This window comes from Pongo pygmaeus, chromosome 9 (genome assembly GCF_028885625.2).
Source record: "Pongo pygmaeus isolate AG05252 chromosome 9, NHGRI_mPonPyg2-v2.0_pri, whole genome shotgun sequence".
Taxonomy (NCBI): Eukaryota; Metazoa; Chordata; class Mammalia; order Primates; family Hominidae; genus Pongo; species Pongo pygmaeus.
In genome coordinates, this window is record NC_072382.2 from 89658466 (window position 1) to 89682556 (window position 24091).

Sequence of the window (24091 nt, forward strand, 5' to 3'; positions counted from 1 at the left end):
GGCTTTTTTCCTCTTAAGAGACAAATGTTTCAACCTCCAAAGCAATTAGGTAACTCAGGGTTAGGTAACTTAATTGACATTAGGTCAATTAGGTAACTTAATTGACATTAAGCTGTTGACACGTATTGCCTTGGATGGAATAAAATGGAAGCGTTTTACAGCTTTGGACTTACGTAAGATACATTTCTTTTATGATTGAAAAGCAGGAGATAATGCTAACTTCCTGTCATAAGACTTCCCACCTGGTTACTTCTTGAAAGACGCGATATTTTTGCTCTTTCCTTTTACTTAGTTTATTGGAAGGTTGGCAGCATCTGGTAAGCCCCACCTGGAAGTGTTTCTGTGGCTTTGGACTGGGGACCTAAAGATCTTTAGAGTTCTTACTACTTATATCTCCTCCTAAATTCTTTGATAAAAAACAAATTAAAGATTCTTTCTAGGACAGTTTTTGCAGATATGTGGCAGGGAATGGTGTCCCAGAAAAAGCGTCTTGGCAAACGCTTTTCAGATAATTCTCTGAACGTCTAGCTCAAATTGTTGCCTTTCACTACTTTTTCTCCTTTCTCTCTCAAACCAGACTACATTTTTCTCAGAGAACTAATTACCTTGTTCTATTGATTTTAATTCCTAATCAAATCTTTGTTGCTTTTGATTCACACTACATTATCCTTACCCAAACCACTGGTAGATTCACACTGATTTTTGCAAAATTTTCTTACTCTTATCCCTCTTTATAATTCCCAACTTAGTCTTATATTTTAAAATCTTATCTTTTAGTGTTAAATGTTTAAATAGTGCAAATAGTATGGAATCATTTAAATTATAAAATTTTTAAATATGCAGAGAAAAGTATAAATGGTATGGAACAAATAAAGTCTATATTAAAAAATGTTAATATTTTGTCATATATGTTTCAAATTACACACATAGACACACACACGCTAAAGCTATAACTAAAACCTGTTTTGTATCTCCCATCTAACTCCCTTTCTTCTCTTACCAGATGATACTGCTATTCTGAAATCTGTATCCTTCCTTTTCATGTTTTTATACAATATCTACTCTTCACATTGTGACTATGTAAATAATATTTATAAAGCAGCCCATCATGATTGCATTTTCTTTCTTTTCTTTTTTTTTTGAGATGGGGTCTTGCTCTGTCACCCAGGCTGGAGTGCAGTGGCGTGATCTCCACTCACTGCAACCTCTGCCTCCCAGGTTTCCCAGGTTCAAGCGATTCTCCTGCCTCAGACTCCTGAGTAGCTGGGATTACAGGCGTGCACCACTGTGGCTGGCTAATTTTTTGTATGTTTAGTAGAGACAAGGTTTTGCCATGTTGGCCAGGCTGGTCTCGAACTCCTGACCTCAGGTAATCCACCCAATGTAGCCTCCCAAAGTGATGAGATTACAGGCATGAGCCACCGCACCAAGCGCCTTTTCTCTCATATTCAATTTTTGAATATTCCTGGAGATAATCACCTTGTTTAAAACTATTCTCTCCACTAGAATGTAAATATTATAAGAGCAGATAATTTTATTGGTTTTGTTCATAGAAATATTTTCAGCATTTAGAACATTGCCTGAGATGGGGTTCACAACACTCTACTCCAAAATATGGCACTTTGGCATATTGAATTTTTTAAGCTGAAGGAATTTGAGAAGCAGCAAGTGCAGAAAGACTTTATGTACTTCTCCCACCCTTCACCCCTGAAGCAGGTCATAAGACCCTCATGTGAGAGGTGCTCTCCTTAGACCTGGAGGGAAGGAGCATCCTTATCTCAGAGGAATCTGAAGGAACAGGCCTTGCTAAGTTTACCTGAGTTTACTTATGCCCTTTGTCCTATCTTCTTTCTCTACAACTCTTCGTTTTACATCAAACCTAGCATACAAACAGCCAGGTTTAACTGCTTCTTCAGGTCCTTAGGAAGGCTCCAGTGTTACATAAAACTTACATTAAATAAATGTGTATGCTTTTCTTTTGTTAATCTGTTTTTAGTTACAGGGGCCCCAGCCAATGAACCTAAGATGGGTAGAGGGAAAATATATATTTCCTCCCCTGCAACTGGAACAGTGAAAGTGCTAGATACACATTTATTGAATGAATGACTAGATGACTGAATGAATAAATGTTTTTAAATTTCCCTTAAGATAAACTTTAAAATATTTACCATAGTTTACCAGGCTCCCCAAAAGGTGGCCTTTGCTTTCTTGTCTCATTTCTCCCTTATACTCTCAGTTCCATTTCAGTTCCTGTGTTCTGTGTCCACAACACTCTTCTCTTTCATTTTAGTTTGGCCAACTCCCATCATTACTCCAATTTTTGCATGCTCACAATTCATTGAAGAGGCAATTTAAATATCACCTAAGTTAGCTTTTACTGTTATGGGCTCTCACATCATTCTGGTCTTCTCTGTTGTCAATACTCAATATCTTATTTTTATTACTTGTCAATATTTGGGAAAATAATCTCCATGAGGGCAGGGATCCTCTTTATCCTATTTACTGCTAGCATAGGTACCTGTTAATTATAAGACAAAGAAATAACTGCTTGCTGTCCTCAATGAAAATAAGTTGAATTGGGGACATGGGCTATGTTCTGACTTCATTCTCCCATTATTTCTCATTTTTTTCATGTCTTCTTGGTTTTCATACCAGATTCTCTTTATTTCTCTACCTAATTCCTGGGGTTCCTAAGAATTTATGACTGCTATTGAGAATATGGCTGGCTTAAACATCATTTTGATGATTTTATTGATGAAGATACATTCTCATAATATCATTCAATGCTCTGCATACATGTTTACACACACACACATATTCACATGTATTTATGTGTAAAAAAAGGAACGTGTAATCCTACCACCTGTAAACATCTTAACATTAGGTAGCCTTCATTTAGAATATTTTTCTATGAAAAAAATATATACACATACAAAAAGTATATGGCTAAATATATAGGTAGACATTAATGTCAGCTGATTGCTACTTTAAGTTGTTTTCTGAACAATTGTTTAATTCCAGGTGGGCTGAGATCTCTTAGCCATGCTGATAATCTTATAGGATTGTGTTGGCATAAAATGAAATAACATTTCCAAGATGCTGCAAACAGTTCCTGTCACATGGAAAGCATTATATATGTACTGGTTGTTATTATCACAATGAAGGCACTGACTCGAAGGTAACTTGAGCTGTCACATTATAGGCTGAAGTAAGGTAACTATAAGCCAAGTGCATACAAGAAAGGCTTACAATATTTCCTAAAACTGGCCCCAAGCCTTTCTGTGGCAGGCTTTGGAATAGCTGAAGCCATCAGGACATTCTTCTAGCTAGCAATTCCAAGTGATGTGTTACTTTGAATCAGAGTCACTGAGGTGGGCTTGCACACAGCTATAGGCTCTTTGGAAAAGTTCTGCAGATTCCAGTTAAAGGTTAAACTTCACATAACATCAATGCAAAGTCATTTCTAGGTTTGGCATTTGTCCCCTACCCAGACCACCCACACACATACACACACTCACATGTATGCACCTAGCCAGAGACAAATCATTTTATTCTTCTGTTTGAAAACCTCCACCGGCCCCACTCTGTCTATAGGATAAATTCCAAACTCGTTAGAGGCTTTACTCACAGGCTGGCCTTAATACCTACTATAATCTTCATTTGTAACACTCTCCATCATTTTACTGGAGGTTGACACATTTTTACTGAAAGCTTACTCTATGTCAGGCATTGTATTAGGTGCTGAGATTACAAATATGTTTAAGAGACAGCTACGTCCATGAGAGACTAACATTTCTGTAGGAGTGGCAGATATGTACACAGATCATTAAAATCTAGTTTGCAAAGTGATTTAAAGGGGAAAGCAGAATTTGTTTTAGAAATACAGAAGAGGAAACAGCAGTCTAAGTATATCAAAGAAGGCTTCATAGAGAAAGTAACACCTGAGCAGAGTAAGGGAGGGTAAGTGGGAGTTACTCAAGTAAAGAAAGAGGGGTAAGTACATTCCAGGTGGAGAAGACAATATGTACACAGACAGGGAGGAATAAAATAGCATTCTGTGTGGATGAGAATTATGAGCAGTCTTTGACAACAGAATGTAAAATGAAAGAAAAGCAGTGGTGATTGAAACTACAAAGATCATAGGAGGCTGGGAAAGAGGACATTTTGTATGTCATGTTGAAAGCTTGGAATATATCATAGATAGTTATAAAACCAGTGGTAAGTTTTGAGTGATGGGATTCAGGACACAGTACCCTGAAGTGTGGCACCTTGGCATTTGAGAAAACAGCAGAAGCAGGAAGGTAACTCTCACCTTCCCCCCAATGTTCTCCCCTGAAGCAGGTCATAAAACTCTCATTTAACAGGTGCTCTCTGTGTAACCAGAGGAAGTGAACATCTGTATGTCTCTAAAAATGCAAGGTCACTGACAGAAATCTGAACAAACAGGAATAGCTGAGTTCTCCTCAGCTAACTATCATTAGATCATGCTTTTTTAATCCAATCGTACTCCTCAATGACTTACCACTTCTCTATCAAACCTAGCATAAAAATACACAAGTTTTCCTGTTTCTTTGTGTTTTCCTTTCCCTATGTAAAACTTATATTTAATAAATGTACATGCTTTTCTCTTGTTAGTTTGTGTTTTGTTCCAAGGATTTAATCCACAAACCTAGGCTGGGAAGAGACGATAATTACTTTCTCCTACATGAGCAAGGAAATAAAAAAGACTGATCTGTATTTTGGATACATTATTCAGTAGCAAGATCATCTTCTCCTGTCAGCACCTTCTTCAAGTAATGTGATGACACCATTTCTTGTGTGCTTGGAAAAAGTTTCAGCTTGCTGTCTCCTTTGTTGTTTTAAAGAAGTGTTAGACAAAGCATTGTTTGCAAAATCTAGGGAGATAATGGAGTCCACTTTAATTGGGAATTCTGTGTGAGCTATGATCTAAGTTATTGGCTCTTTCCAACTTTAAAAATTTTTGTTGTTAAAAGCACCTTGCTTAGGAAATTTTAAATATTTATGTCTGCAACAATTGTCTCAAAATAATAAACCGTGCAATTCCTGTCATTAAAAAAAGATCTGAATTATCTCTGAAAAAATAGCAAGATCAAAAGTGGATTAAAAGGCATGTGGCGTAAATCTAGGGGCAAGGGAATAAATTGGAAAGTTACTGCAATATTTAAATATGAAATGATGAGAACCTAGTTGAGTGAAGAGTTGTACTAGGAGAGGAGGAAAGGTGGTTGGGAATATTTGGCAATTCAAACCATTAGAGTGGATAAGTGACTGGATATAGGTGGCCATATCCACCCAGAAAATAGAAAAGCACGTTTACAGCTAATTAGTAAAGGGGTACAATGGTGAAATGATAAGGTTTGGATATACTGCACTGAATTAAGTGAGGACTAACCAAGTTAGTGAGAACTAATCCAGCAAGCAGTTAGTCATGATCCTGAAACTCAGGAAAAGAATACAGGCGGAGCTGTGCTACTGGGAATCGACAGCATGCAGGTAATAATTAAAACCATCAAAGCAGATGACATCATTTGGAGAGATTGTGTAGGGGGAAAAGTACAATGAGCTTGTGATGAAACCCTGGGAAACTTCAATTTTTAATGATCTAGATTAAGTGGAAGAGGCAACAGCAACAACAACAACAACAAAAACAAAAACACCTAGAAGTGGTGTTTAGGTAGGTAAGAGAAACTTATGTTATATTGCTGGCAGAGGAGAAAACTTCAGGAGACTGTGCAGCATCAAGCCCATTAAAGTGAGCACAAAAGTTTGTAAAATAAGGACTGACAAGGGCCTAGTAGTTTGGCCATGTGGTGGCCACAGACATCTTCAGCTAAAATATTTCTGATAGCATGGTAAGGGTGGGAGGCAAATTGCTTTGATAAATCAAGAGTGAGGAAGATAAAAGAAAGATTTATTACTCAAGAAAGCTGATTGGAAAGAGGGATGAGATGGAATTAACAATGCAAGGATTTGGATTTGTCTTTACACTGTAGTAGGACATTTCTGGGATAACACACAGTATATAAGGATGTGTGTGCACCTTTTATATGAGGCAAACCAATAGCCCATTAGGCATTCCTCATCTTCCTTAGGTTATGATGTTAATAATTCTGAAATAGTAACTTCCTCTTTCTAGTATCTTCTTCACTTTTTTTTTTTTTTTTAATAAAGTAAGCTTCAACTCATGTTTCAAGATTAAACTTTACCAGATTATCCAGGGTTAGTTTTGCCCCCCGCCCTTCCATAATACTTTGTTTAATCCTCACCAATAGCCCCAATAACACTGTTGTTACCTGGTTACATGCTTTTCTTTTGCAAGATTATAAATTTCTTAGGAACTTAGACTAAATCTTTGTATTCCCAATCCAAATTACATTTTCTGGCACAAACTAAGGCCTAAATTTGTTAAATTAATCAATTAGCACTTGAAAATCTTAAAGACATCTCTGATATTTTCTATAACTAAACTTTTGATCTTTATGAAATAATCTATTTTTTTAGCCTTCAAAAAAGAAAATTTGGCAACTTCCTTAACACCTTCAGCATCCAATTCATCTATATGTCTTGTTGGTTTTACCCCAAAGTATATCTCAAATCTTCCAATGCACTACTTAGACATTAAGAGTTCTTGTCTGCAACTACCCAACTTGTCTTCCTGTTTCCACTTTCTATCCCTCCCCAAATTATTCTTGGTAACAGTAACCAGAATAATATTTAAAAAATATATTTATAATCATGTATTTTTCTTATACTAAAATCCCTGCAGTGATTTCTCATTGTCTTAATAATAAAACACTCAAACCCTGAACATGTTCTCCTAGGCTGCATAGGTTCTTTCCCCTGCTACTTTTTTGACCTCTTCTGACACTGTTCTCCTGCCTGCTTACCCATATACAGACATTCACATGTGCTGTTACCCCAGACTGAAATCTCTTCTTAGTTATTATTTGTTAAATATTTATATTTGTCATTTAGGTCTCAGTTAATTTTTACTTCTTCAGAGAGAAATTATATGACCACAAATTTAAATTACGACCTCTCTGATATTTCCATGTTTTTATTCCTGTTCTTTGACTTCATATACAATTTGTCAGTGAGGCACACAAATAGCCCATTAGCAAACAAAGAGCTCACTAGCCATGTGCATGTGTTGTTTTATGTCTCTTTCCCCACAAGACGGTAAGATATATAAGGACTAGGATATAGGGAACAAGTGACACAGGAAGCATTGCTGTTTTTTCACCTCAATTTCTCAAGTACCTAATATTATAATGAAAATAGTAATAATAAAATATTTATCTGTTGAAATAGTGAAAGAAAGAGTGTGTTCATTCTCAATATCATAGTCTTACAGAACATGAGACAAAAAGTTACGTCTGTATAATCATTCACAAGGTGCTTAGCCATGCAAGTTAGTTGACGATGCAAGACAGCTTTTTATTTTCACAATAATCCAGTTTAAAATTAGAAAAACATGTAAATAAATAGTATAAAGAAAAGATAGGAATACTGCTCCACACCCTTCTTCAAGAAAACCAATCAGAGTATTTTTTTTCTTTTTGGCATTTTTACTGTGTGTGTGCACACGGGCACACTACAGATCATCTATTCAACAAAATTTATTGAAGGCTTTGTGTTTAGCACTGAGTCAGCTCTGGGGAAAACAGGATGAATAAGAGCATCAGAAAGCTCATAGTCTAATGGCGAAAATAAGATGAAAATGCAATCAAAAGGCACTTGGATGTTTTATTAAATTAGATTTTTTTTTTTTAAGAAAAAAAAAGGTGAGCTTAACCAAAAAAAGGTGAGCTGTCTTGAAAGACCCAGGATCATGGAATTTTTAATAACTGGACTTTTGAAATAAGTGAATACAACTACTATGAATAAAATCATTCGTCCTGGGAGGGATGGGGTCTAACACTGATGACTTTATGATCTTCTAGCCTCTAGAAGTTTTGTGCTAAATCCATCTGAATTCTAAAACCACTAGACAACCTGACATACCACATGGAGGGCTCTCTGCCTGCAAGCCTTTTTTCCTCTTTTTCTTGTATACTCAGTTCATGGGTGCCCTCCTCATGCTCCCATGTCTATAAATCTATGTCCTCTTATTATATTGTAATCATATTTTTACTTTTTTGCCTCCTTTATTAATCTGTGAACTTCATTAAGATAGAGGTAGTACTTTTATTTCTATATTTTTATTTTAGTGGTAGGAAAATAAGCACATGAGCGCATTTAATAAATGTTTATTGAAGAAAAATTGGAAGACAGTATGAAAGGAATCATATTCTGTTTATATATTGTAAAAATTAGAAAAGACTATGAAATATAGACTGGAGAACATGATGACATATTCTTTAACATCTGTTGGCACAAAGAAGCAAAAGCCAAAACAAAACAAAAAAGAAAAAAAATAAGTAAAATCAAGTCTTGCCCTGTGCCAACAATACTTAAAAACTTATTAGTTGGGGACTCCTATTTCAATTAATAAAAACAATTAAGAGAAGAAGAGAACTTTAGATGACATTCTGCCCAATTCAGTGATACCTTTTTGTTCTTGGATATGTCATGACATATTTTCCTCACTGGCTAAAACTTCTTTCTCTTCACCTAAAATGACACACGTAACTGGGACCCTATTTAGGAACTTCTGGGAATGAGGGAAGAATGCCCAGTAGACAAGCTAGGAATTCTGATCTAATTTTGGAGTGAAGACGGACATATAGGCAGCTCTCTTCCAGAGATCTGAAGATTTGAATAAGTAGCTCAGACTTTGGGGAGCTTGTGTTCCCAAGGAAATTATTTGTTCCATAAATAAGACTACCCAAGATGAGTAATGCTTGGGGATGTGACCCCCCTCTCCCACGTCTGCATCTTTTTTCAGTTAATTTATATGTGGTGAGATTGTGATAGATTACCTGTGAGATCATCAGTGGGCCAAGACCCCAGTTGGCATGCCTTGCATGTGTACTCATCAAAGACATACTCATTCTCCTTACAAGGTGTACAGGTCCAACAACAGCTGACTTCTCCCTTTCGGATCACCTAAGGCAAATATTTGAAATTTAGATTTTTTTTGCATAGATAAAAATCCAACAATTCTATATTCCAATGTGCTGTTTTGCAAAGCAGAAAGGCCTTTCGCATACATTATTTTAAATGTTATCAGATAAGCAGTACAATTGTTAATATTCTTAATTTATAATTAAAGAAAGTAAGGCTGAGTTTAAACAAGTCCAACATCATAAAGTTAGCTGGTGGCAGGATAAAGAATTAAATTAAATGCAAGTCTTTGGATAATTAGCCTTGGAAACCTGTATTTAATTAAGTACCTGTGCTTGTGCTCATATGTACATACACATAACTGAATTCACCCCAGGATCTGCTCTGCTTCTCCTTTCCTTAAGTTAAGAACTTCTGCTCCCTGGATTTACTTTAGCTTCCTTCCCTCCATTAGTTGAATAATTGTGGGCAAAAAACATTGTATATTTCCTAATCTTCTAAAATCTGTCCATATTGATAAAAATAATTAGGAGTTTGTATTGGGTAGAACAAAGCAAAAGATTAAGATTTTCCTGGAGATGATCTCTTGATCTCTTTCTACTAAAAATCTGATTCAACAATTCAGCCCATTCTTTCCTATTTTGGTAGCTTTGTTTTGTTTGAAGGTAGATGAGGTCACTGAGACTATTATATACCTCTTAATCTATTTGACTTTTTTAAGGTAATGGAAAATAATTGAAATAATTTAACAGTTGAAAGAGTCACAGATGTTATTCTTTCGAAATAGATGTACCTTTTCTTCCCCACCATTGGTGCATGAAAAGCCTCTCCGGAATAGACAGCATTCATTAAATGTTCTTTTAAATAATTAAAACTGTGATTAATATTCAGCAATGACCAGACACAGTAATGATTGCACTTTATATTTCTAGTCTTAGATGCTGACTCTAGTAATGACCTTTGATAATAACATCAGCTAGATACCTATAGCCAAATATAATTGTAAGCTGACAACTGTTTCTTACATTTTTGTAGTATTTCTCGTATTGACTCTTAAAACTACAACAATACAAGCAGGGAATAACGGCAAAAGGGCCTGAAATAGCTTTTCCCTAAAGTAACTAAATAAGAGAGGCAAAAGTGCTCCTTAGACCTGATTAAAGTATTCTTCATAATAATATCGACTATTTCCAGGCTCTTTAGTACTTGTCACATACTGTTATCCCATTAAAACATTAGAACAGCTCTGTATGAAGTAGCTGGTTTGTTTTTTTTATTTTCTTAGGGGAGAAAACTAAGGTAAAGTTAGCTCACATAGCATGTTAGGGTAAATGAGGGATCAAACAATGTATGTTGGACTTCAAATGCTCTTGCTTATAAACATTGAGTCTTATTGGAAGATAGACTGCGTGATATTTTGAAAGATGCAGGGGAAAGAGCACTGGCTTGGGAATCAAGTAGCACCAGGGTTCTAGTCTTATTTATAGCCACTAAGTAGTTGTGCAGCCTTGAGCAGTCCTCCAGCGAATGCTCAGTTTCTTTTAACTGGACCTATTGCTTTTACGATAATAATATCTACCTTATAGGATTTCCTTAGGATTACATAAAACAACACAGTGATTTGTAAAGTGTAGAACACTCTAATAATGTTACCCATTTCATTAATAATATGCACATAAATGTCCATATACAGAAATGAAGAATTTCATTTTCAAGGTATACCACACTTGGCAAAACCATCCTTGAACAATTATTAGATTTTGTAATGCAAACAGGCATATTGCAAAGCTGAAGGAGTGTCTTTCAGACCTTAGCAGGGATTAGCAAATAAAAGCAGCTGCATTTCCCCCCACTAGAAATACCTTGATTTCTTATGGTTCAGTTTTCATTGGTTTGTGAATTTCAGGTGTTTATTAAAATAAGTTCATGCCCTTTTCCAAGAAGAATTCCAATATTACAATCTCTTTTTGAATCAATAGTGATAACTTAATATGTTTTCCTCTGATCATTTAGAAACTGTTTTATGTTTTCATATTTTATGTTCTGTTTCACATTTATTTTGAACACGAGGTAGTGACAATTCTCTTTCATGGCAATTTAACATTCTGGAAGTAGTGGTGCTTTCTTTTTTATTTATTTTATTTTTTGAGACAGAGTCTTTCATTGTTGCTTAGGCTGGGAGTGCGGTGGCGCCATCTTGGCTCATGGCAGCCTTGACCTCCCCAGCCCAAGAGAGCCTCCCACCTCAGCTTCTTGAATAGCTGGGACTACAGATGTGTGCTACCATGCCCAATTACTTTTGTTTCTTATTTTTTTGAAGAGATGGGGTCTCACTAAATTGCCTAGGCTGATCTTGAACTCCTGAGCTCAAGGGATTCTCCCACCTCAACCTCCCAAAATGTTGAAATTATACTCATGAGCCACTGCACCCACCCAGCGGTGCTTTCTTTATGAATAACAATATATAACATATCTGAACCTTTACTAGACTAAACCCTTTCATGGAAACTAAGTTTACAAATTCTGGACAATGCCATGAGATGTTGGTATCATGAATGAAATTGCCGTTACAACCTTAAACCATATTAAGAAAATCTTGTAAATTGTATATTTAATAGAGTAAAAATGACATCTGGTTAGGAAAACGGAGTTTGGGATTTTTAAAAAAGGACTAAGCAAATATTATCACAAAATAACCAGTATTAAAAATATGATAATAGGCTGGGTACGGTGGCTCACGCCTGTAATCCCAGCACTTTGGAAGGCTGAGGTGGGTGGATCACGAGGTCAGGAGATTGAGACCATCCTGGCCAACATGGTGAAACCTCGCCTCTACTAAAAATACAAAAACATTAGCCAGGTGTGGTGGTGCGCACCTGTAATCTCAGCTACTCTGGAGGCTGAGGCAGGAGAATCACTTGAACCCGGGAGGCGGAGGTTGCAGTGAGCCGAGATTGTGCCACTGCACTCCAGCCTGGAGACAGAGCGAGACTCCGTTTCAAAAAAAAAAAAAAAAAAAAAAATCTGCGTTGGAAGTTACATTTTCCCTTCCTTCCTTCCCTCCCTCCCTCCTTCTCTCTCTCTCTTTTTCTCTTTCTCTGTTTCTTTCTTTCTTTTTGACGGAGTCTCATTCTGTCACCCAGGCTGGAGTGCAGTGGCGCGATCTCAGCTCACTGCAAGCTCCGCCTCCCGGGTTCACGCCATTCTCCAGCCTCAGCCTCCGGAGTAGCTGGGACTACAGGCTCCTGCCACCTCGCCTGGCTAATTTTTTTGTATTTTTAGTAGAGACGGAGTTTTACCATGTTAGCCAGGATGGTCTCGATCTCCTGACCTTGTGATCCGCCCGCCTCGGCCTCTCAAAGTGCTGGGATTACAGGCGTGAGCCACCCCGCCCGGCCCTAGAAGTTACATTTTCAAAATGTATTGCTGTGAAGGGTCAAAAATAAACAAAAATTATGTGGTAATTTACACTGTGTAATCTTTCTACAGGAAGCACTGGAAATTATGCATATTGATATTCTTGGTGGATATGTAAATAATTGTACATGAATTTAAACCCCTCACAATGAAGAGTTTAACTGCAAGATAATTGGCCAAGGTGGAAACCTCTTTTGTCTTGATATAACAAGTGTTAGCAAACATTATTTTGTACAAAGGACCAAATTGTAAATATTTAGGCTTTGGGCCATACAGTCTCCATTGCAACTCAGCAACTCAGCTATCCAACTCTGCCACTGTAGCAGGAAAGTAGCCATGGAGAATATATACACAAATGAGCTTGGCTGTATTTTAATAAAACTTTATTTACAAAGACAGGTAGTAGGTCAGATTTAGTCTGTGGGCCACAGTTTACCAGCTCTTGCTATATACCATAACAAGACATACAGAAAATTTCAGATATCTAATATTTTGAGCCATTTAGCAGACATTAATGAATTTATTTTTATCTTCATTTACCTTATCTTTCTTCTTTCTGGTCTTATGCTTTCCAAATCTTCAGACCTACCCTTTCAGGGCCTTACTATCAGTATTAAAATATTTCAGTTTCAGTCTTAATCACAGATGAAAAAACACATGAAATGTCTTCTAAACAGAGTGAAGGTAAGGTTGATTGAAAACACCAAGTCCAATGGCTCTAGGAATACATTGCCTGAAATGTGGTATGGTAGTGCTCCAAGAACTCTTTGATTAGCAAATAAATTATTTTGATGTCATTTTTCCCTATGGCATTGCATATCAATAGCTGCCCTAACTCCCTGTTTATTATATCTTTGTCTTCTCTTCCTTCATTGAATTTTCATTTCCTGTAAGTGTGGCCACATCTTCTTTAGCCTAAGAGTAATTTTTTAATGTCCTCAAATTACCAAATTATCCCTTACATGCTTTTTTATCACATACTTCTTTTTCTTATACTCTTTATTTTTTTCAATTGACACATAATAATTGTACATATTTATGGGTTACATAGTGATGTTTTGATACACATAATGTATAGCGATCAGATCAGGTTAATTAGCATAGCCATCATCTCAAATATTTATTATTTCTTCATGTTAGGAATGTTCAGTATCCTCCTTCTAGCTATTTGAAACTATAGATTACTTTTAACTATATTCATCCTACAGTGCTAAAGAACACTAGAATTTATTCCTCCTATCTAGCTGTGATTTTGCTTCGTTTAACAAAGTTCTGCCTATCCCTCTCTTCCTCCTTCCCTTCCTACCGTCTAGTATGCTCTGTTTTAATTTTTACTTCTGTGAGATCAACATTTTTTATCTTGCACATATAAGTGAGAACACGTGATGTTTAATTTTCTGTCCTTGGCTTATTTCACTTAACATTCTGTTCTCCAGTTCTGTCCACGTTGCTGTGAATGACAGGATTTCATTCTTTGTTATGGTTGAATAGTATTCTATTATGTAGATATACTACATTTTCTTTATCCATTCATCTTGATACTCAATTGCCATTACATTCTGTTCAATCTGGCAGGCCCAGATGAAGGGTGAACCCTCAATTTTCATGCCTTTCCCTCATTGTTCCTCTTCCTTGACCTTTCTCTTCCACTGACTACCATCTTATGTGACAGTGTGCTCTCTGGTTGTCTCTCTCTCTGTACCTGTTGCTGCTCAGCCTCTACCTTTTCTTCCTTTTTTATACTTTGAAAGCAGAAATTCTCCAAGGTATATTCTTGATCCGTATTTATTTTTTATTTACACTTTTAGGTTCTGCAATTTTATTTATTTTAATAGCTTCAACTTTAACTCTATTCAATCAATTCCTAAATCTGTATTCTTAGCTTTATTTTTCATTGCTCTAGACCAAGCTTTTAATCACTGGATGGCTATTTTAAAACCAACATGCCCCCAAAGTAACCAATTGTCTTTTCTCTAAGGCCATCCTCATTTTTCTATCCCTGGAAATGCAACCTTATAGTTACTAACACTTAGAATTTCAGTTGATTGTGTTGACTTCTTTATCTTCCACAACTCGACATCAAATTGGTTGTCAGCCTGACTGAATCTACAAATGTTTTCTCCAAATATGTCTTCTGGCCCCTTTCCGTTCTATTTCTTCCCTAATTCAAGGCCTTGTTACCACTATCACAGCATCCTTCTAACTTGTCTCTTCTTTCTTGTTTTATAAATCTATTTATTCATCTTCCTTACCACAGCTCAACTTATGCCAGTATCTTGGTCAAAATTATTCTCTGACCCCAGTTTAATAGAAATTAAGTTCTATGTATTTAGTATGATGTTCAAAACTCTCCACAAATCTGGGTTCAACTTATTTCAACTTTCTCTTTTATAATAACCATTTAGAGCATTGCACTCTGGATTATTCACTTGTTGCTGGACAGTCTTCAATTGACCACTTTTGTCCCTTTTCTTTTACTGTTCTTTCTATGTAAATGTTCTCTCGCTGAAATCATACTCATTTTCTATGGTCCAATGTTTGACATTTTATTCAGTAGAAATATCTCTATCCCTTTTGTGCAAACTTATATAGCCCTCTTCTTTTCTTTCTTAACGAAATCATCACATTTTACATGATATTGCTTATCTGTGTCCATGATATTTTCTCACATAGACTGTAAGTCTTCTGACAATAAAGCGTGTCTTATTGATTTTTGCCTAATCAATATTAACTATTATATTAATAAACATTTGATGAATATTTATTAAATAAATTAGAATTAGTGTCTTTTCTAACTGTAAACTTTATTCCCAGGAAGTTATGTCTTTAAAGGCTTGTATGAGCAGAAAGGGTGTGGGAAAACATGACTCATCAACTGGTTCAATCAAACCAACTAATAAGACTATTGTGAGTTGCACATGGGATTTCACAAGGAATGAGTAAGAATTTCTGACATTAGAAGCTTACAATATAAAAAGTAAAATAAGTGTCTGAAATCTTTAAAAATAGCCAAGGATAATTAACACTGTTGAATTTACAACAAAAATGAAAGAAACATAGATTCCATTTTACCTTGATCTGGCCTTTCTCACATGGTTCACTGCATACAGATCTGATGATGTTGCTTTTCTTGGACCATACTTCATCATCATCCATTTTTAATTCTCCATTGTCCCAACTTCCAACGTTGATATAATCAAAGTAATCTTTTCCCATTTCCTTGAAATTCATTATTTCATACCTTAGGAATAAGAATATGATAATTATGCAGCTTAAGATGTAAATATTCAGCTTTGAAAAGGCAATATATTTTATTCCCAAAAATGTGTCTACTGTCATATAAGTAACACTGGAATTTTCTATGACAGTACACTTAGAATAACAAAAAAAATCTGTCGATTTCACTTTCTCTGCACAGACCATTTTTGTACTTTCAAGCTTACACCTGAAATAGAAAGTAATCCCATGTGAGAAGGTGACTTGACCTCAGCAGGATGAAAGACAGTTTCGAAATAACTTCAAGAAGTTTAAACAAGTACTACTGTTAGGCTTCTACAAAAGATAGAAAGGTTTTTGTCTGTATTCAAGTAAAATGATAAAACTTACATTTACTAACCAAGTGAGAAATTTTGTAAATCTTTCATCTTATTTTCAGCTTTAGGGGATATAGGGATAATTTACAAACAGACTCATTTTACCTTTCTTACTTTGCCCATTATCAATGGCTAAATTCATTGTACAAAGATAATTTTGAGAGTGACGTTTAAAAAAGTTTGAAAATAGCTTCTAAAGCACCTCATGCAATGTAAAAATCCTGGAAGAGAGTAGTTCCTTGTGAGTTCTCAGCCTTTGCTAGCTATTGTTTTTTGAGTATGTGGATAGAAATGTAAAAAGAGAAAATCAATGTGCTAACTTACAAGCCTTTTCTTATAAGTAAGCTCATTTCTAGAGAAGAATCTCTGAAATAATTTTCCAATTTGAGGATATTGGATAAGCAATATCACCACTATCTCAGTTTCTTCAGGTATGTCTCAGGTACACACTGTGTTCACATAGTATTTTATACAGTTTACCCCCTCAGGACTTATAGTACTGACAGATAGACATATAAATGCCTCCTCCAACTTCCTATGCTCAGCATGTGTAGCTATCTGGAAATTGATATGAACGGAAAATGTTCTCGCTTTTGGATTCAAGTGATGAGATTACTATACACAAACCAATGTTCTGTACAGAAATACTGAGAACAAAACTGGCATCAATTTATTGAAACCTATGTTATAAAATGATGCCATTCTGTTTTCACCCCCAGTCACATTTTTTACTGTAGTCTTTTTTTTTTTTTACCTCATTCTTGTTTTTTTGGTTGTTCAGTAACTTGAGGATTTTCCTGCAGTCGGTAACAATTTGGTGTAACTGTCTAAATTCTACTTCTAAATCAAAAATACCAATTTATAGGATACTTTCCTTCCCTCTTGGTCACAATTATCCTGTGGCCTCTGTGCATGCAATGAGTTGAGATATTAGAGCACAGAACACTGAAGTAAAAAGAACTCATGTGTTATGTCATTGGCTACTTCAAATATATGAGCTTTAAGTATTCAAAGGGTGACTTTCTATGAGCAAATAACCTTTGAAGATTGTAGGACGGGAGAAAGAGAAATGTCAGTCTCAGACTTGTTTCTTTGCTGCTGATAATTTGAAGAAATATGTGGGTGTCATTCCTTACTCAAAAATGAGCTATCAACTCTGTTTCTAGCAATTCTTAAGTCTGAAAAGTTTAGTTCATACTGTTAATTTTACAGATAACGGACTGAAGCTCAGTGATGTTAATTAGTACAGATTACAGAGTATGTAAGCATCAGAGCTGGGACCTAAACCAAGCCTTTAGATTTCAAGTCTGCAGTTCCTTCTTCCTTACTAGACTGCTCCAAATCCTGGGTACTGCTCCAAATCCTGGGTAGAGCTAAGAGATCATATTTTCCTTGCTTCAATATTATAAAAATTTGAACCAATTTATATTGTAAGGCTTTTATCTCTATATCCATGCCTCTTTGTTTTATGTATGACAAATGGTAAAAAGTAAAGGGATCCAGTTTTTGAAAAATAAACATGAAAACTCTATAGATTGGAAAATCATATTTGACAGGGAACTTGTTTTAAGGAAAGTTAAACTTTAATTTCAATTGAACTCAATAAACTTGTTATAATTACATTAGAGACAATGAACTCTCCCTTTGGAATTAGCCTTTAGATTTCTGGTCATTGTTTCTTAATACAAGGCAAACACAAAGAGATATTATCACTCACGGCTTAAGCTGTGAAAATAGAACATTGCTTTAAAAATCTTTTTTTAGTACACTAAAAAAAGAAATAGATAATATGTCTCCACAAAAGAATATTCTCCCCTTCACTTGTGAATTGGTATGAGCCCTTTTAATTTTCAGAGATAGAATATAGCTTTTATTCTCCAACAAAAGGAAAATAAAGTGAATGTTTAAAACATACTCTTATGTAACTTTTAGTTAAGAATCAAAAGACATAATGGCTTCTTGCAATCTTTAGCCATGATTCAATCTAGAAGACTGTATTTTGTTTTCCAATAAAATAACAGGAGGCCAGGCGCGGTGGCTCACGCCTGTAATCCCAGCACTTTGGGAGGCTGAGGCGGGCAGATCATGAGGTCAGGAGATCGAGACCATCCTGGCTAACATGGTGAAACCCCGTCTCTACTAAAAATACAAAAAATTAGCCGGGCGTGGTGGCAGGCGCCTGTAGTCCCAGCTACTTGGGAGGCTGAGGCAGGAGAATGGCGTGAACCCCGGAGGCGGAGATTGCAGTGAGCCTAGATCGCGCCACTGCACTCCAGCCTGGGCGACAGAGTGAGACTCTGTCTCAAAAGAAAACAAAAAAACAGTAATTCAGTGTGCTCTTTGTTTTTGATGGCTTTAGTAAAGATCCAACTTGCACATATTCAGTGTCAGAAGCAAAGATTAGTGTGTCATTCCAATCACAAGACATTTTAATATAAATCTCCAGCCCAGTTTCTTTTTTCTCCTTCCCATCCCCTTCCTCCCATGTATCTCCTCCTCCTTCTCTTCTTCCTCAATCCTCCTCCTCCCTCTTCCTCCTGCTCCTTCTCCCTCTTCCTCCTGCTCCTTCTCCCTCTCCCTCTCCCCCTTCCCCCTTCTACCTCTCCCTCCCCCCTATCCCTACCCCCCTCCCTCCCCCCACCCCTTCCCCCTCCCTCCCCCCACCCCTTCCCCCTCTCCCTCCCCCCACCCCTTCCCCCTCTCCCTCCCCCCACCCCTTCCCCGTCTCCCTCCCCCCCACCCCTTCCCCCTCTCCCTCCCCCCTCTGCCTCCCCCCACCCCTTCTCCCTCTCCCTCCCCCCACCCCTTCCCCTTCTCCCTCCCCCCCACTCCTTCCCCCTCTCCCTTCCCCCCTTCCCCCCTCCCTCTTACCCTTTCCCTCCCTCCCACCCCTTCCCCCTCTCCCTCCCTCCCACCCCTTCCCCCTCTCCCTCCCCTTCCCTCACCCTCCCCCGGCCTTTCTTTCTCATTGCACCTCTTGGTTTCTATATTTCTCTGCTTCTGAAATGTTTTTCTCTGCACAGTGTGTTTGTATATGTAATTTATCTTCTTTAATACCTGTCCCTTCCTTCCCCTTACTCTCTACCTCCTCATGTCTGCTCTTCCTTAACCAGCCACAATTTAAACATAGAATATTCTAAATAATTTTAAAAATAAATTTTATATATTGCTCAAAATCAAAATAAACAAAATATGTTACAATAACAACAACAAAAAGTTCTATTAAAGCACTTAAGGTAAACTTGAGAAAGTCAGGTTTCAATTGAACAGAAATAAGGAACTTTCTAAATGGCTAGAACTCTGAAAATTAGAGAAGATTGTCTTCGGATGATAATGAGGGATTTATTCAAGGGGCTGAAACAGGGTTGTTATTAGAGAAAGTGAAAGATCATTTGGAGAAGACTGAAGAGTATTGCATTTATGTGGGTCCTAAGGCTCTTTCAATCTATAATTCCGATGCTAAGGTGCTTTTGTTAAAAATTCTTAAATGTGTGCTAAATTATCTGTGGGTTGGCATAATAGATACTCCCAAACCCTGGCCCATACAACAAAGCAATTACAATGATCTGTGCCTTTGGGGTTGGATAATCACAGAGTAATGAGAGATCACAGAGTTAGTTAGACCAAACACGTGAATGGCACCTCATAATGCAACACTTTTATACTATATATTAATACATTGAACCATTTCAAATGTAATATAAGAAAAAAAAAGAAGGTAAATTTTTACTTGATGATTGTGCCTGAGATTTGCATATGTCCTTGCCCTGTTATTTAATTGACTATGCAACCTTGGGCATGTCTCTTTGTTTCTTATGACACAGATTTTTTACCAGGAAAATCTGGACATTGAAGCAGAACATCTGTTTCTATGAGCAGAGACATACATCAAGAATCCGCGTGCACACAAAGTCCTTCTCGGCCATTTCTACTATTCTAGCCTCATATTTTCTATTTACCGCATCTGTTTGTGCTCCTCTGTTCTTTCTTTCCTGCCCTATTTTGGGCCTTTTCTTTTCTTTTCTTTCTTTTCTTTCTTTCTTTCTTTCTCTCTCTTTCTTTCTTTTTTTCTTTCTCTCTCTCTCTCATTCTTTTTCTCTCTTTTGTTCTTTCTTATCTCTCTATTGGCTTTTAAATACTCCTCTTTGTATTAAAATTTTTGTGGTTGCTCAAGAGATTACAATATGCATTTTTATTCTACTTAATATTGAGTCACTTAATGTAAAATATAAGAAATTTGGCCTTGTGCAATTTCAAATTCTTTTTCATTTTTGCCATTGTTTTCAAATACTTTGCACCCATATACTTACAAACCCCACAATACAATGTTTTAGTTTTTTGCTTTAATTAGTTAGTTGTACTCAGTCTAACATTGGGTGTCCATGTTTCCTCTGCCTATTATGGTCAATTCCAGGTGGCAGCGACGCATCTTAAACTTTAATTCTCAATGCAGTCCCTAAACCGGAGATTAGCAAACTTTTGCTGTGAGGGGACGTATGGTAAATATTTTGGGCTTTGAGATGGTTTCTACTCACCTCTGCCATTGTCGTGTACAAGCAGCTATAGCACCTAAATAAATGAATGTGACTGGGTTCCAAAAAACCTATCTTATAAAAACAAGCAGCAGACTCCATGTGGTCTGCAGATCATAGTTTGATGACTGATGACTGGTGATCTAGTCTGTTAATGGTAAAATGGTAAAGGTCCATATTTCTTATCTGTAATTGTGAAATCTTTAGAGCTCTGAAAATTGTTTTTTTTTTTTTTTTTTTTAACTCACTTGGCAGCAAAACATGACATTACCTGAACTTTATCTAGGGATGAAATGTGACTGGAACTAAATGAGGCTATTTATAGTCTTGTTTATCACAATTAATGTGAATATTCATATGTTTTGCTGCAGAAATATTAATGTGTTTATTAGAGAGTGCTGTTACATATTATGTTAGGGGCATTATATGATTGTGTAGGCTTTTGTAAATTCAAAAATTCTGGGTTCTGTAACACCTGGCACCGTGGTTTTCATTAGACCATTGGGTACTGATAGTAGACTAATCAGATGCGAGATTTAAAAACAATGATTAAAACGTGCGTTCTAACAGTCTGCAAGTGTGTGCCAGAGTGAGTTGCCATCTCTCTCAGCTTCCTCTGTTTAGGATCCTCCACTTGTAACTCTGGAATTGTAGAGGATTCCTTAATCACCCCAGGATCTTTTGCTTTCTCACTCAGCCAGGAATGCCTTTGATCTGGCAGAATGCTTTTACCCCACAAAAATAACAACCTAATGTCTACAAAGAAATTTTCTCAGAATACAGTGTCTTTAAAATTTTGATCCTGGTTGATTAATTGTCAGGCTGTTGTATAAGGTTAGAAGTTGAAGCCCAGGAGACAGAGTTAAAATTTTGACTCTATCATTTACTAGATTGTGTTTTTGGGCAAGTCATTGAACTTTTCTAAGCCTTGGTTTTCTTTAGCTGGAAAAAAGAATGGTAACATTACTTACCTCATAGGATTAAAAAGTAGAACACTTGGCTTAGTGTTTGGCTCAGAACACACGCTCAATATATGCTAGTTATAATTTTTTTTGTAAATGTAACTGGATTATTTGGAGAAACAAAAGGTGGTAATTCACCTTTTCCTGAGTCTGCTTCATGCCCTTAGAGGCCAACTCTGATAATTTATTCATGGGTTAATGTTATACTCAAACCTAGTAGTGCAAGGATAGACTCAAAGCAATCCTGAATTCCCAGAAATTGTTTGCAAAATTTTAAGTATGTTGTTCTTGAAAGAATATCTATACATTTTGTCTGAGTCTTGAAGGGATGATTGTTCCAAAAAAAGATTAAGAACCACTTACAACATATTTGGATGATTATGAATAAGGCAGCGATGTTCTGCCAGATCCATCAAGGTTTCCCATTGGAATAGAGCCGGACCTTCTGAGGCATCTCCTCCCTCCCTGGTTTGTGGAATGGTTTGGGTACCTGACATAAAAACTCTTGAATTGGTGGAGCTACAGTCATCAGATTCTATCAGCAAGTCCTAAGCTGATGTCAGAACTCTAGAGATGCACATGGGTATAATAAATTCATGTGCAGATATCTGAGCCCAGGCCTTGACCTGAGCCTAAAGACTGAGCTCATTGGTCAGCCTGCCCTTAAAAGATTTACAACTATGAAGTTTTGTTTGGCCCTGAGAAAATGCTTGTATTTTTTCCTTCATGGATATACGGAAGAGCCAAAAAGTAGAAAACAACATGTGAAAATTCAGCTTATTTTGGCAAACAGCCTAGTTATAGCAATATTCTTCAAGTCTCTGGAATAGAAAAAAAAATAAAACCTAGGTTTTCATTTGGCTGTATGACCTGAAACTAGCTATCACTTATAAGTCTGGCATGTGAAATAGTAACAGCTGCATTTGGGATAAGCTCCAGCTCATCTTAGAATGTAGAAGTGTGATAAACCAAGGTTGCTGACAGAATGTGTGGGCACGTGTGGTGTGAATTGTTGAGGATTCATGAAACCTCTTGGCAGGGTCAACTACAAAGAGAGTGTATAGACAGTTTTCCAAGCACAGTTGTTAAGTATGAGCTATTGCTAGAAGGGCACTGAGGGACCAAAGGACCCTACTGTTTTGATACAAGACTGAGTGAAGACTCAGCCCCGCTACAACTCAAAATATCATTTCAATGGCATTATTCCTTATAGATTAAAAGTGTCTATAAGTCTTAAATGACTGTGTAGAGTAATTTAAGAATTTGGAGTAGAAGATAAATGTGAATTATGATAAGTTCTGGGTACTTAGTGATTTCTCTGGGGACTGACCTATACTTATGAGTTTATGTTCCTCAAGTTCCTCTACAAATAATAAAAGGTAAAATTTCAGAGGAAAAAAACAATTTAGTCCTTAACAAGGAAGAAAGTGATCCAGCTGGAGAATAATAAAATAAAATATGACTTATGACTCACTTGCTGTAGGTACAGCAAACAACAGAAGAGAACCTCAGCCCTATTTCTGGATTACCAGAAATCGAATTGTTCCTATTTCAGAATAGTTCTATTACACAAGAAAATATCCGAATATGGGGAATAACATGACAAGCATGTACAGAGAAACCACAGAGATGGTTTATATTTATCTATGATCATGTGAGGTTCCTGCCTCTTAGTTTAGGTCTCTGAAATGTGATGATTCCCAAAGCACATTTTGGACATCAGCACAAATGCTTTTTTCCTGGCCACAGGAAATGGGGCTTCTTCTCTCTATCTTTGCTCATTTGGGATGTCAGGGAAGGGGAAACATTACCAGGAAACCTAGATTAACCACAAAGGAGAGAAAGAGACATTTCATGATCAAGAGTTGGCTGTTGTTCAGTCTCTACTGTCTAGAGGAGAATTGTAACAATACCTTCCTGGAGAGTCTCCATTCTCATCGAATAGGATCGTATCTCCAGAAACCCCAGTAAAATTGGTTTTCATCAGGGACTCCAAAAGTTTCCGTCCATCAATTGGCTTCATGGCATCACAGAGTCCTGCATAGCCTGGGCAGAGGGACATCTGCATGTTGTGGAGCCCGTAGGCCATCGAATAGATGGCGTTGATCACAAATCCCATTTTGGAATCCTGAACATGATGTGTTTTCAGAGTCAGAGAACCTGTTGGGAAACAAATTAAGCATAGCTTTGAGATACACATCTACTGTCGTGACATTCCTGGGTACTGAATAATGGGTTACCTGTAACTAGAGAATGCACTGGAGCAATTTTGTCAGAGTTAGAACCATGAGTAACACTGAGAAACAGTACCAACATAATGGGCCTGATAGTTGTCTTCTGTATTCAGGTTTTTCTTCCAGAACTCTGAAAAAAGTTCTGAATCACCAACAGTAGCAAGATCCACTTTCTTCCAAAACCAAACTCTAAGTATGAATGCAGGATAGAACTGTATTTCCGTACCATAAAATGTATCTTAAGGACAGATTCATTTCATTAGTATGAGCTGTGATAATATACCTTTTTGGTTCAGAAATCCTCAACAAACCTCCAGTTTCTAAAC

General features: G+C 36.7%; 1 protein-coding gene across 4 annotated transcripts in view; it reads right to left on the reverse strand.

Moving 5' to 3' along the window:
- GRM5 (glutamate metabotropic receptor 5) overlaps positions 1-24091 on the reverse strand; it is a 585961-nt gene that overhangs the window by 84529 nt on the left and 477341 nt on the right. For all 4 annotated transcript variants that reach the window (XM_054439378.2, XM_054439376.2, XM_054439380.2 and 1 more), the window contains exons 5-7: positions 23445-23691; positions 15517-15685; positions 8943-9069 (exon numbers count right to left, since the gene is read on the reverse strand). In XM_054439378.2, the coding sequence (XP_054295353.2) occupies positions 8943-9069; positions 15517-15685; positions 23445-23691 (543 nt within the window). The remainder of the gene's footprint in view (positions 1-8942; positions 9070-15516; positions 15686-23444; positions 23692-24091) is intronic.